This window comes from Phaeoacremonium minimum, assembly GCF_000392275.1.
Source record: "Phaeoacremonium minimum UCRPA7 unplaced genomic scaffold PA7_03_scaffold_413, whole genome shotgun sequence".
Taxonomy (NCBI): domain Eukaryota; kingdom Fungi; phylum Ascomycota; class Sordariomycetes; order Togniniales; family Togniniaceae; genus Phaeoacremonium; species Phaeoacremonium minimum.
In genome coordinates, this window is record NW_006921315.1 from 224,941 (window position 1) to 239,184 (window position 14,244).

General features: G+C 53.1%; 5 protein-coding genes across 5 annotated transcripts; 4 read left to right on the forward strand and 1 right to left on the reverse strand.

Annotated features, from left to right (window-relative positions):
- Positions 1-437: 437 nt before the first annotated feature.
- UCRPA7_5421 (putative phospholipid-translocating p-type atpase domain-containing protein) lies at positions 438-5,140 on the forward strand (the record flags this gene model as incomplete). Its single annotated transcript, XM_007917968.1, has 3 exons — positions 438-911; positions 982-4,187; positions 4,240-5,140. The coding sequence occupies 3 exons, from the start codon at positions 438-440 to the stop codon at positions 5,138-5,140; spliced, it is 4,581 nt and encodes a 1,526-aa protein (XP_007916159.1).
- Positions 5,141-6,276: 1,136 nt separating this feature from the next.
- UCRPA7_5422 (putative succinate-semialdehyde dehydrogenase protein) lies at positions 6,277-8,230 on the forward strand (the record flags this gene model as incomplete). Its single annotated transcript, XM_007917969.1, has 3 exons — positions 6,277-6,350; positions 6,405-6,570; positions 6,644-8,230. 3 exons carry the CDS (start codon positions 6,277-6,279, stop codon positions 8,228-8,230), a joined length of 1,827 nt encoding a protein of 608 aa, XP_007916160.1.
- Positions 8,231-8,400: 170 nt separating this feature from the next.
- UCRPA7_5423 (putative actin cortical patch protein) lies at positions 8,401-9,499 on the reverse strand (the record flags this gene model as incomplete). The annotated part of the gene is made up of 2 exons (XM_007917970.1): positions 8,401-9,051; positions 9,179-9,499. 2 exons carry the CDS (start codon positions 9,497-9,499, stop codon positions 8,401-8,403), a joined length of 972 nt encoding a protein of 323 aa, XP_007916161.1.
- Positions 9,500-10,174: 675 nt separating this feature from the next.
- Positions 10,175-12,282, forward strand: UCRPA7_5424 (putative inner membrane magnesium transporter mrs2 protein; the record flags this gene model as incomplete). The annotated part of the gene is made up of 4 exons (XM_007917971.1): positions 10,175-10,212; positions 10,831-11,140; positions 11,200-11,828; positions 11,889-12,282. 4 exons carry the CDS (start codon positions 10,175-10,177, stop codon positions 12,280-12,282), a joined length of 1,371 nt encoding a protein of 456 aa, XP_007916162.1.
- A 1,515-nt stretch (positions 12,283-13,797) lies between these two features.
- On the forward strand, positions 13,798-14,069 carry UCRPA7_5425 (hypothetical protein; the record flags this gene model as incomplete). The annotated part of the gene is made up of 2 exons (XM_007917972.1): positions 13,798-13,834; positions 13,897-14,069. The coding sequence occupies 2 exons, from the start codon at positions 13,798-13,800 to the stop codon at positions 14,067-14,069; spliced, it is 210 nt and encodes a 69-aa protein (XP_007916163.1).
- Positions 14,070-14,244: the final 175 nt, after the last annotated feature.

The following is a 14,244-nucleotide window of genomic DNA, read 5'->3' on the forward strand; positions in this document are numbered from 1 at the left end:
GCTTTCTCGTAACCCCCGGCGGATCCGACAGTAGCCAGCAGCCAGCAGCCAGCAGCCGGCGTGTCGTTGTCCTCGTCCTTGTCCTTGTCGTTGACACACTGCAAAACTTCCTAATTCATTTCCCTCCTCGTCACTCTCTTCGACAATCACCACTCCCACCCGCCAGCCAGTGTCTGCTGTGCCTGGCTACGACAACAGAGTGCATCGCGGTTTCTCACCATCAGCGACACGGTCCCCCGCGACACTCCCTTCGGTCGGCTCCCTTTTTCCGCGACCTGAGTCCAATTGGCGAGCTCGCGTTGCAACCCAGCCCAGCCGGCAACCTGGAAGCAGCACTCACTTGTCGGAGCCCGCATAATTCTCGAGGGCCAGCGAGGGCCAGCCTGGCGGACAACTCGGGCTGATCGGGGCCACGCCCGCGACTCCCACCAGAGATCATGGCGCCCAAGAAGGATGGAGAGGATGGGGCTGGCAGCGCTGCCAACAACAACAACAACACCAAGACCAAGAGGTCAAGATGGGCCACTCGGAAGATGACGGTCAAGAGTAGTAGTCTGAAGCGGCTCTCTCTGATCCACAGGCACAACAAGAACAATTCGATGGCCATGGAAAAGAAGAGGGCATCGGGCGGCTCCGAGTCGCTGCGGCAGGATCACCAGGGAGACGAGGACCAAGAAGACGACTCAAAGAGCGAATCCTCAGATAGCGAGGCCGCCGGACCGCGGAAGCTCTTCTTCAACCTGCCATTACCGGCTGAATTCGTCGACGAGAACGGTCATCCCACAACACACTACACCAGGAATAAGATCAGGACGGCCAAGTATACGCCCTTGTCCTTCGTTCCCAAGAATTTGTGGTTCCAATTCCATAATATTGCCAACATCTTCTTCCTTTTCCTAGTCATTCTTAATGTAAGCATACCCCCTTTCCCCGCGATTGTACCTGCAGCTTGAAAAAGGCGTGAGCCAACACGGTTTGTAGATCTTCCCTATATTTGGTGGCGTCAACCCCGGCCTGAACGCCGTGCCTATAATTGTTATTATTGTGATCACGTCGATCAAGGATGCAATCGAGGACTATCGACGAACAAATCTTGATGACGTGTTGAATAATGCCCCAGTCCACCGGCTGGTAGACTGGAATAACGTCAATGTTCAGGAGGACGACGTCTCGGCGTGGAGGAAGTTCAAGAAGGCCTGTTCCAGATTCTTTGGCGGGATTTGGCGTTCGATCGAAAGTTTGTGGAAGAAGGACGCCAAGTCCAACCGACGCGGCGGTAGCGATGATGAACCCCGTCCCTCAATCGAGACGAGGATCACGCACCGTGAATCCATTGTCTCCCCACGATCCGACCGACAATCGTTTGTATCTGCGCACGAGGACATCCAGATGAGCCCCATGCCATCCCCACTGCCGCGCGCGGGTTCACGGCAAGATCATTTGGCCGCGCCCCAACATGACCGTCCGGTATCTGGGTTCTCTTTCCAAGGCAATGAGTCTGATTTGCGCAATATCAAAGGCGATGTGATCAATCACGACATCCCCGTCCAAGGTAAGGCCCGTTTCCACCGAGATGCCTGGAAGAACCTCCAGGTCGGTGACTTTGTGCGACTTTACGAAGACGACGAGTTGCCGGCAGATGTTGTAATCCTGTCAACATCCGATCCTGATGGAGCTTGCTACGTTGAGACCAAGAATCTGGATGGCGAAACCAATCTCAAGGTCCGCCAGGCCCTAAGATGCGGCAAAAATGTCAAGCATGCGAGAGACTGTGAGAGAGCACAATTCTATATCGACAGCGAGCCGCCGCAAACCAACCTCTACAAGTACAGTGGCGCCATCATGTGGCAACAGCGTATTTCAGACAATCCTGACGTTGAGCCAATTGAGATGTCTGAGCCCATTACTATCGACAACATGCTGTTGCGAGGATGCAACTTGCGAAACACTGAATGGGTTCTCGGCGTGGTTGTTTTCACAGGACACGACACCAAAATCATGATGAATGCTGGCATTACCCCTAGCAAACGTCCGCGCATTGCAAGGGAGTTGAACTTCAACGTCGTCTGCAACTTCTTATTTCTGATCGTAATGTGCCTCATTGCGGCGATCGCTTGCGGTGTTGCTTGGGCGCATACAGACACATCCCTGTACTTCTTCGACTTTGGAATGATTGGAGGGTCACCACCAGTCAGCGGTTTCATCGCTTTCTGGGGAGCTGTGATTCTATTCCAGAACTTGATTCCTATCTCACTCTATATCTCGCTCGAAATCGTGAGAACGCTGCAGGCTATCTTCATCTACAGCGATGTTGAGATGTACGACGAGAAGATCGATCAGCCGTGTATTCCAAAGTCTTGGAACGTTTCGGATGATGTCGGACAGATCGAGTACATTTTCTCTGATAAGACTGGAACACTCACTCAAAACGTGATGGAGTTCAAGAAAGCTACTATCAACGGTCAACCATACGGTGAAGCATATACTGAGGCGCAGGCAGGCATGCAGAAGCGACTTGGTATTGATACGGACAAGGAGGCAGAAAAGATCAGGACCGAGATTGCGGCTGCCAAGATCCGGGCCATCCAAAGTCTGCGTCAACTGCATAACAATCAGTATCTACACGACGATGACATGACCTTCATCGCTCCTGACTTCGTTGAAGACCTCTCTGGTAGACATGGCGAGGAACAGCAGAAGGCAAACGAGCGATTCATGTTGGCTTTGGCTCTGTGCCACACTGTCATTGCTGATTTAGAGCCGGGTGATCCACCAAAGATGACTTTCAAAGCACAGTCTCCTGATGAGGCGGCTCTCGTGGCGACAGCACGAGATATGGGCTTTACTGTCCTAGGTCATACTGGTGACGGCATCAACTTGAACGTCATGGGCGAAGAACGTCACTACCCTATACTCAACACGATCGAATTCAATTCCTCTCGGAAGCGGATGAGCGCCATTGTGAGAATGCCCGACGGCAAGATAATTCTCTTCTGCAAGGGTGCGGACAGCATCATCTACTCACGGCTGAAGAGAGGTGAACAGCGCGAGCTGCGCAAAGAGACCGCAGACCATCTAGAAATGTTCGCCCGTGAAGGTCTGCGAACGCTGTGCATTGCTGAAAAGGAACTGAGCGAAGAGGAATACTTTGCATGGCGCAAACAGCATGACGCTGCTGCTACCGCTCTTGAGGATCGTGAGGAGAAGCTCGAGGCAGTTGCCGATATCATTGAGCAAGACTTGACCCTTCTCGGCGGTACAGCTATCGAAGATCGACTGCAAGATGGTGTGCCAGACACCATTGCCCTACTTGGGGAGGCGGGTATCAAGCTTTGGGTTCTGACCGGCGACAAGGTGGAGACGGCTATCAACATTGGATTCTCATGCAACCTACTTAATAACGACATGGAACTTATCCGCATCCAGACTGAGGAGGACGAGTCCGGCGAAAAGACTGATGACGAATACTTGAAAGAGATCGAGATGGCCCTCGATGAGCACATGCGAAGTTTTGGCATCACTGGCAGCGACGAGGAGCTGAAGAAGGCAATGAAGGAGCACGAGCCACCCGCGCCCACACATGCTCTTATCATCGATGGCTTTACGCTCAGCTGGGTCCTTACCGATGCCTTGAAGCAGAAGTTCTTGCTTCTGTGCAAGCAATGCAAGTCTGTTCTCTGCTGCCGTGTGAGTCCAGCCCAAAAGGCTGCTGTCGTCTCCATGGTCAAGAACGGTCTGGATGTTATGACCTTGTCCATTGGTGATGGTGCGAATGACGTCGCCATGATTCAGGAAGCTGATATCGGAGTCGGTATCGCTGGTGTTGAGGGTCGGCAAGCTGTCATGTCCTCAGATTACGCCATCGGTCAATTCCGCTTCTTGCAGAGGCTTGTTATTGTTCATGGCCGTTGGTCTTACCGACGTCTGGCCGAGACAATCAGCAACTTCTTCTACAAGAACATGATTTGGACGTTCTCCATCTTCTGGTTTCAAATCTTCTGCAACTTCGACATGACCTACATCTTCGACTACACATACATCCTCATGTTCAACTTGTTCTTCACTTCCGTCCCGGTTATTCTAATGGGTGTGTTGGATCAAGACGTCTCGGACACGGTTGCTCTGGCAGCGCCTCAGCTCTACCGAAGAGGCATTGAACGGCTTGAGTGGACCCAAACCAAGTTCTGGTAAGCGCTGCGCTGACTGAAATGTCTTGACATGCCAGCTAACAACAAATAGGCTCTACATGCTAGACGGTGTCTATCAATCCGTCATGTGCTTCTTCATTCCATATCTCACCGTCATTGGCAGCGTTATGATCACTGAGAATGGCCTAAACATTGAAGATCGTGTGCGATTGGGTTGCTACATCATGCACCCTGCTGTCCTTACCATCAACCTTTACATCCTCATTAACACGTATCGATGGGACTGGATTATGCTGCTCTGTGTCGTACTCAGCGATATGTTCATCTTCTTCTGGACCGGCGTGTACACTTCCACCACGTACGCGGGCTACTTTTACAAGGCGGCACCGCAATTGTATGGTGAAGCTTCGTTCTGGGCCGTCTTCATTATTACCCCAGTCATCTGCATCTTCCCCCGCTTCGCTATCAAGGCATTGCAGAAGGTCTACTTCCCATATGACGTCGATATCATTCGCGAGCAGGTCCAAATGGGCATGTTCAAGGATGGTGCCAAACCGGATGAGACCCTCAATGGCACTTCCTCTGGCTCTAGTGACACCTCGAGGAAAGGGAAGCATGCGCAATATGCTAGCGTGGATGAAGATCGCCGACCTATCTACCCTCCGTCAGTTGCGACACATAACACCCGCACTCAGAACGGCAGCGACGGAACGAACTACACCCACCATCGCGATTCAATCGATGGCCCGCCTGCGCGCCCTTCGATAGACCGAGCCCGACCGTCATTTGACCGCATGAGGGCGTCAATGGACAGAGTACGTCAAAGCTACGAGGCTACAAACGAGTTCACATCGGCGGCACGTCTGAGCAGGATAGAGTCCTCTCATTCCGGCCAGCATGCCCGTGCTCAGAACAGCAGCCGTTTCCATCCCGGACGTCTTCGAGGACTGTCCATCATCTCCGCCAAGAGCAGGAAGGACAGCGGCCAATAAACTCCTCCTTTATTTGCTCGCGGCTCTTTTTTCCTAATTGCCTACCCCTGTATTATACAATGCGCACATCCGCCCTCCTGGGTGTTTCCACGCTTTTGTTGATATCCCCGATCTTGTCATGCATTGATGATCTGCATGAAGCGATCTACGAGTTTTTGGACTGCGAGATAGAGCAGTCGGCAGTCGTTCCACTTTTTTGCTTGAATTTTCTCCTTTGGCGTTTTGCGTGGGGGGTCAAATGTCTTGTCATCAGGGCGTTGGGGAGAAAGGGACACCTGTGGATTTGAAAACTCTGGCATTTTCTTTGTTGTTTGTACGAGACGAACTCGAATCCCACAGACCCCAACATCACCGAGCCACCCCACCCTGCATCGATCGAATTCGTATTAGATCTGGGAGCGTCTCCATTCCTTTTGCCTATACAACTCTATTCCCGCGGCATTCGTCTTGACTGGGCCTCGTTATCGTCCGGAGGGGACAGGTCCTGTCATCTGGATGGGCGCAAGCACTCTCACTGAAGGATTTCCTGTACTGCTTTTTGGTCATTGTGCGTTTCTACCAGATGGAGAGCGCCGGAGCATGAGAACGAGAACTTGAAGAGAGGAAGAAGCTGGGCAGTCCTTGCGAGGGCTGCCGATGAGGGTTCATTGTACATAAGATATACTCGTATCGTAACACATAATAGCGGGTAGTCTGGAGATAGGAAAAGGCCTTTTCAAATCGACACTGCTTCATCTGTGTCTGTGAAAGTAACTCGTAATTGTGTAATACAATCTACTGAGCCGTAATACATAGATATCTAGGTACCTAGGTAGTTGGTGGTGTTGGCTGACTGACCGCTATTGGTCAATTCCAGCTGGTGATTTTCAGGGGTCCAGGAGGGAACATTAAGCTTACGGGGTCCACTGGAAATTTGCGCTGAGGAAAATCGTTCGATCCGCGACTTACACGGAAAGCTCTTTGCCGCGTGCCGCCGCCCCTGTCACCGACTGCTTGCTTGCTCCTTCTTCGTCCTTGCACCTCCTCAACGACGAGCATGCCGTGAGCTCGGAAACAGTTACACTTGAGCTACTTCAACAACTTTGCCCTGAAGAGATCGATCCCGAGCTTCAAGTTCCCAACCCCGAGCAGCAAACATGCCGACGATACAGATACGGGAGATCATCGCGCAATGGCTCGAGCAGGCCAGCGCCCGCATTCGGACACTACCGTACGCTGCTATGACTACACTGCTTGTACTTACCTCATGCTGAACGTTGTGTAGACCAATTGAGATACCCCAGTACGCCTGGGCGACGCTTGTGGCAGTCCTAGGAGCTGCCGTGCTCTTGTGGACGTACGCACGCGACGATGGCCCAATCATTCGATACCGAGTCCCTTCGCCCAAGGCGCCTGAGCCGAAGGAGATACTAGAGAATCCCAGCATCAAGGTCCGTTATACTGAAATGGCCAAGGGAAAACATCCGTGTGTGACTCCGGCAGCTAACAAACACGGGAATGCAGGCGTCCGGCACCACCGCGATCCAGTGCTACGCCCCGGCGACGGGCCAGTTCCTGGGCTTCATCAACCCGTCGACGCCGGCGGCGATCGACCGCGCGGTCGAGCAGGCGGCCGCGGCGCAGAAGAAGTGGGCGGCGACGAGCTTCCGCGAGCGGCGCCGCGTGCTGCGCTCGATGCTGCAGCACGTGCTCGACAACCAGGAGGAGATCTGCCGCGTGGCGTGCCTCGACTCGGGCAAGACCATGGTCGACGCGCAGCTCGGCGAGATCCTCGTCACCGTCGAGAAGCTGCAGTGGACGCTCGCGCACGGCGAGCGCGCCCTGCGCCCCGACCGCCGCCCGACCAACCTGCTCATGATGTACAAGGCCAACACGGTGCACTACGAGCCGCTCGGCGTCGTGGCGGCGCTCGTCTCGTGGAACTACCCCTTTCACAACCTGATTGGCCCTATCATCTCCGCGATCTTTGCTGGGAATGGCATTCTTGTCAAGACGTCCGAGCAGACCGCTTGGAGCGCTACATACTTCACCAGCATTGCCCGCGGCGCCCTCATCGCCCATGGCCACGATCCCGCGCTCGTTCAGGCCGTTGTGTGCTGGCCTCAAACGGCCGGCCATATTACCTCGCACCCGGGCATCTCGCACATCACATTCATCGGCTCCCGGCCTGTAGCACACAAGGTCGCGGCATCCGCGGCCAAGGCTCTGATTCCGGTGGTAGCAGAGCTGGGTGGCAAGGATCCTTCGATCATTCTTGATTCGGCGAAGGGAGATCTGAGCCGCATCGTCGAAACGCTGCTTCGTGGTACGTTTCAGTCGTCAGGACAGAACTGCATTGGCATCGAGCGAATCATTGCGTCTCCAAAGATATACGAGAAGCTAGTGCCGGTGCTGGAGGAACGCGTCAAGGCTCTACGTCTAGGCCCAGGGGCGGACATTGGCGCCATGATATCAGATGCTTCTTTCAGTCATCTTGAGGGTCTGGTTAACGACGCTGTTGCCCAGGGTGCGCGACTGCTGGCTGGCGGCAAGCGATTTGTCCACCCGGATCACCCTAAAGGCTTTTATTTCTCCCCCACGCTATTGGTAGACGTCACACCCGAGATGGAAATCGCAAATGAGGAGTGCTTCGGCCCCATCATGGTGCTTATGCGCGCGGCATCCGGGTCCGCAGAGGACGTTCTCAAATACGCCAACGCGCCAGACTTTGGACTCGGCTCGTCCGTCTACGGGCGGGACTCAGATCCGATTCTGAGGGCTGTTGTCAAGGGGTTGAAGACAGGCATGGTGGCCGTCAACGACTTTGCTACTACGTACGCGGTGCAGATGCCCTTCGGAGGTGTGGCTGGCTCTGGCTACGGCCGCTTTGCGGGCGAGGAAGGCCTCAGGGGCTTGTGCAACATCAAGAGCGTCTGTGAGGACAGATGGGGCCGGATGGGCGTGAGAACGTCGATCCCGCCGGCGATTAGATACCCCGTCAAGGACCAGGAGAGGAGCTGGCGCTTCGCGAGGGGTATTGTTGAAGTTGGTTACGGCATCACTAACTCGAGGAAGGCGGGCGGCGTCATGAATATCTTGAGGAACAGCTAGGCTCAATCACTTGTGCTAGCTAACGCATCCTTACGTAGACCTAATGATAATATAATCACCAGACTTCATCGTGAGCTGGTCAGAGATAAATCTTGCTAGCTTCTCGCTCAAAAACTTAGCATGGTCTGTTCACTTTCCTTGCAATCGCTGACTTGCAGGATGCAGACTTGTTATCCTGCTGGATGATTACTCCGATCTCTTAGGTAGCCTCTAAGCCGAGCACGAAATTTGCTAAATTCGCCCTTGAATGCTTCATCCCTTTGCGCAGAGATCTCCATTCGATCGAGTCGTTCCAGCTCTTCGTCCATCACATAATTCGGCCACTGAAAGTAGATATTGAACATGCCGAAGAGAGAGATGAGGACTCTTGCGAGGCCGAGGTCCGCCATGCCAGGATGGACGAGATTCCGAAACCCAGCTCTGGTCAACTCCCAGCTCTGAGAGTCGGCGTCGACAGTGGCGCCGCTCCAGCGTAGCCAGAAGAGACGGCGGGCCATGTCCCAGTCGAATGGTCCCTCCAGCAGCACGTCGGGAATGCGGGTTCTTGGATGGACATCAAGATATCGCTCTTCTGGCATGTGTGCCACAAACCAAGGGTCTTGGAATTTCGCGGACGCCTGGGACTCGAAGAAGCTCCAGTTGTTGAGAAAGATTCTACGCATGGTCACCACTGTAGGGTCGGCAGCGGTGGTGAAATGAGTACGACGGAACTCAGCTCCATGATGGAAAATCAGACGGTCAGCCGCATGCTGGCGAATCCAGGTCTCGTAGGCTGAGAATATGGTCTCGAATCTGGCCCATGAGCAGTTGAGCACAGAGCTCTGTTACGGCCATGTTAGTACCAGACATCCCTCAGAGTCTGAGTGAAGCGCCGTCCAAACTTGCCTGAAACTTCGGATCACCGCCAATTCTGGCGTAATCCGTTTTCCATCCGTGATACGACTGCACCCCGGTGACGGGTATGCCGTACCAGCGGTCCCAGGTCGGTCCGAAGGCGGCGATGACTAGCTGCTGTTTGACTGACTCCCCGCTGAGCTTGTGATACATGGTGCGGCTGCACCGCGGAAGCACGAGGTTCTCGCACAACACCAGGATGCGTTCGAGAACCTCTACCGGCAGCTGCTCGAGGCGCGAGAGGTGCTTCTCATCGTCTTTGGCCTTCTTGTCGTCTTTGCCATCCCGCTTGGGGCCTTTCCCATTGGGTCGATGTTTCGCATTCTTCGGCGGAGCTCCTCGCTTGCCTCTGGCGCGGAGAGGTGTTAACTGCATGCCTGGTTGCCAGGTGACCAGTCGATGGAGATACTGCTGCAGAGAATGTTTGAGACAGAAGAGTTTTCGAAGTTTTGTTGCTACCTTCAACTGAAAAGGCCTTTATCTCGAGGTCCCACGCTACCACTATCTAGGCTACTTGAACGAAGAGAAACTTGAGGGCTTAACAACAATCCGCATGTTGAATGAAGCCTTCTGCTGATATTTCACAACCTCAACCATTTCACGTCACTGCTGAGCCAGATTAGTTCTATGGGGAACGAAAGACTACCGCCTTGCCTTTGCTCTCCTACAGAGTAGTGATTAGATACATGGAATTCTGCCCTATGCCTATGGCCCGTGCGTTAGGATCTCTATCATGTGGTTATTTTGTTTGGGCCGCTCATATTTTGATTTCTCTGGTTGTTCTAGTGGCAACACTCTGGGGATTTACAAAATGCTAGCGTGCCTTTCTCTATAGTTGTCATTTCTGTGGTTTCCTTTAGTTCATGAAAGAGACCGGAGATAAATGCGATATGATCTAGGGATTTTGACACTTCGTCTCATTGCAACATCGATGCCACGTCAAGAACTGTATTCTTACAAAATATATATCACTCTATATACTTTCTAAGAATCAAAGGAGAACATAAGAAGGTCATGAAAATAGTTAGTAGATAAGTAGTTATTAGCAAGATGATGTTTGGTTGCTTAAACGGCGTTCGGCATGTGCGGTATGATCCGAGGTACTAGGGATGTAAGCTGGCTGGTAGGTTGTAGGCCACGGTGGTAACTGGTGACTGTCGAAGGAGAATAATACTGAATAAACCAACCTCAAAGGTCTAAGTAGATATCCTTACCAAACTAGCAATTGTTATCATGGGCTGGGGGTGGGTACGTGATTGCTTTGCACACATCACGTATCGTGAACGGGAGCTAACGCTAACGGGCAGAGTGGGGACCCAGAAAACCTCCCATCGTTAATTTCTCAGTACCGGTAGGCCGGACTAATGACGACAAGCAAGTTGCAGCTCCTTTTGACGCGCGCTCTCACATCGCAGGACGTGCAACAAAGCTGCCGCAATGCAGTCCACCCTGCAGTTGCCGGTTCCTTCAAGGAACCTACTGCGATTCTTGCGATCGCAGACTGAAGGCGTGCCTTTCTTCCACCCGAGCAGTGGCCCAGCTTGTGCTGCTTGGCGACACCGGTCACGGCCCTCGATTGACGGATTACTGCGACAATCCTCCAAAACTGTTCCAGCAATAAGGCCGAGACGGAGTGAGGCAACACTGCATGCTGGATTATGGGATATTGGAAGCATCATACCTAAGCCACTCCGTAAACAACGCAGCGCTCTGGGCGTAACGGCTGCAGCTGCGCAACGGTACTCGACCGATCGCAAGCCAGATGCGCTCAAGGGACCGACATGGCAGGAGAGACTATGGGGCTGGAGCCAGGCCGCAAGGGGTGACAAGTCGGGAAGCGGGCTGGGTATGGATGATGGCGACGACATGAGCGATCCGAATTCCATGTTTAACAGACGGAGGATTCAAACCGCGAAGGCTGCTCTGGAGCCGCGACTACGCTGCACTGAGGTCGATGAGACCGGCAAGGTCATCTTGAATGACGGCGAGTTCAAGAAGAGCGAGCTGATTGCCAGGGTACGGAGCAAATCTCAAGTCAAGAGAATGAGCCGGGAATGCTAATCGGTGTTTCCTAGTACGGTCTACTACCTCGGGATCTTCGCAAGATCGATTCCTCGAATCTTCCCCACATCCTAGTTCGCCCATCTGCGATTCTGATCAACCTTCTACATTTGAAAGTGCTGATCAAGCACGACCGAGTCCTGCTCTTCGATGTCTACGGCTCCAAGACCTCATACCCGCAGTCTGCCTTCATGTACGACCTTCAGGGAAAACTGGCACAGAAGCAATCTGCCAGTGCCGGCGGGCTACCATACGAGTTCCGGGCCCTCGAAGCTGTGTTGATGTCTGCCACCTCAGAGCTAGAAGCTGATTTCGACACGGTCCGGGAGCCTGTCATTCGCATCCTGAGTGACTTGGAGGACGACATTGACCGGGAGAAGCTGAGGATATTGCTCGTCCTCTCCAAGAGAGTGAGCACTTTCGAGCAAAAGGCAAAGCTTGTCCGAGACGCCATCGAGGAGATACTCGAGGCCGACGATGATCTGTCTGGGATGTACCTGACAGAAAAGACTCACGACCTTCACCGCGGGGAAGACGACCACACCGAAGTTGAGATGCTGCTAGAATCATACCATAAGATTTGCGACGAAGTTGTGCAAGAAGCGAGCAACCTGGTGAGCAGTATCAGGAATACCGAGGAGATGTAAGCCCACACTTGTGACTTTGACCTCTCTACCTTGACGTTTGCTCACACTATATCTAGCATCCGCGCTATTCTTGACGCCAACCGGAACGCTCTCATGCTTCTAGATCTGAAATTCAGCGTCGGCACACTTGGTCTCGCTATGGGCACTTTCCTTGCAGGACTTTACGGAATGAACCTGGAGAACTTCATCGAGGAGACCAACTGGGGCTTTGTAGGAGTCACTGGTGCCTCGGCGTTTTTCTCGCTCCTCGTCTGCTGGTATGGCCTAGTGAAGCTTCGCAAGGTGCAGCGGGTGAGGATGCATACAAGCGAGCCTGCTGGCCGCCGCAGCTCCCAGTGGTTCCGCGAGGAAGGCCCAACCTCCTTGCTTGAAGCGAGGAATAGGGAGCAGTTCAGACGGATCAACTTGATGAAACAGAACAACACCAAGACGGCAAAGAAATGGTGGTGAACGCACGCCATCGCTGAACGAGTGAGAGGAGGCACATGTATTCACGAACAATGCATTGTTGGCGTTAGCACGTACTGTAGCATATATTTCGGCAAGGCCATGCAAAGACAGCCGGTCCTGGGAGTCCAGTAGATAGGACGGAGATGACTGCCCTAGACTGGCTGTGTATGCTTCTTCTCACCTCTTGGTTGCATTCAGGAAGATACCCCTCTGGGAGAATAATATAACCATATCTACCATGTGCTGTTGCCTCTCCTAGCTCGTGTTGAAAGGAGCAGTTCTATCTCTACGAAGAACATTCTGGACACCTCTAGGGAATAAATCTTTTGTCTCAACATCTTGTGCAGGAGGCATGCTCGGGACGGAACGAAGCTCGTAACTGTTGAGAAACGCGGGACCATGCATGCATAGCTATCCGAAGCTCTGGGGGGCATGGACCCGTGTGATAGGACAGAAGTCGACGACTCTGTATTACGGCCAAAATTCCCATCACATTTGAGATTACAATCTCGCTTATAAACCGGTTTGAGCCCCCGCATCTTATGAAACACTGCGATTTTGGCGTGCAGTGTACTTGATAGAACCAGAAACCGGTCGAAAACCAGTCGTGCTCGGTGAGGCTTACCGTTGCGTTGCTTACCGCGTGACCCTAAAAGGGCATAGTCAGAGCCCTGTGGGCAGTGGGGCTTGCCGCTGGAACCCGCTGTAGACGAGCCTAAACGAATTTGAGAATGACGTTGTAGCCGCACGACGTCACTGGGTCCAGAACCATCCACCGGCAAGGATGCCGAGCTAACGTCATGGACTGTACGGTATGTATGGTTGCTTAGCGGGCATGGAAGTAGGTAGGGGAATACGGCAGGGAAATTTACATTACACACTGCACACGTTATCCACAATGTACAAGGCTAGGTATTAGGAAAGGTCAAATGATGTGCAAAGTTCCGAGACACTGCAGAAGAAAAGCAGCGAGATTAAGTGCAGGTGCAGGAGAGAGAAAAGAGTTGCCGGCGTCTCAGGCTCTCGCGATAACCAATAATGTGGACCTCGGATGGGCCAAGATGGTCAACATGACCCAAAACCGTAATGAACGGTAGGCAAGCCTGCAGTAGAGTGCGCCACGGAGCGAATGCTCCTTGACGTAGGCTTGACGTCTGGCCTATCAATCGCTTAGCCTGCAAGAGTAAAGGTGGCTGACTGCCTCAATCTGGAAGACTGGGCTTTTGCCGCAGGACGTGGGCCGGTGGCCGGTGGCTGCTTCCTCGTGTGCTGGGAAGCTCTATGACGTCGCTTTCCGCCCCCTTGTACGTGACATGATGCACAACCTTCGTTGATCTTTGGTCGACATCTCGATTGTATTTTGATATATAAGACCACCAACACCTCTACCGTCCATCCTCACCACTCACAACAATCCATCACAAAAACAACTGCTACTCTTTTACCACATTCTTGAGTCACGAACTCAGACCCAACCAACCACTTAGACATCACCAAACACATCACAACATCAAAATGGGTGCCGTCCTCTCCGCCATTGGCGATTTCTTCAGTACGTTCTTGATCCGCGCCGCCCAGTCAGAAGTAAACAGCAGCTAACACATCACCTCCCAGTGACAATTGTCAACGCTATCGCAGCAGTCTGCCGCGCCATCATCAACGGCATCGTCGCCGTCTTCTCCGCCCTGATCAACGTCCTCACCTGCGGCTACTGCCGCCGCGGACACTCAGGGACGACTAGGACTCATGGAAGGAGACATCATGGCACGACGACGAGTACCATCTAGTCCGACCCATCTGCCGCACCAAAAGGAGGGTGTAACCAGGGGACGAGGAGAGAAAACAGGGCAGATGGGTGATTGAGGGCTAGACGGGCGGAAGTGTTTTTTTCTTTTATTGGAAGGTCATGAGGAGAGGATTAATGAACGGTCTGGATTCATTCACCGCAAAGGAACTTGCTTT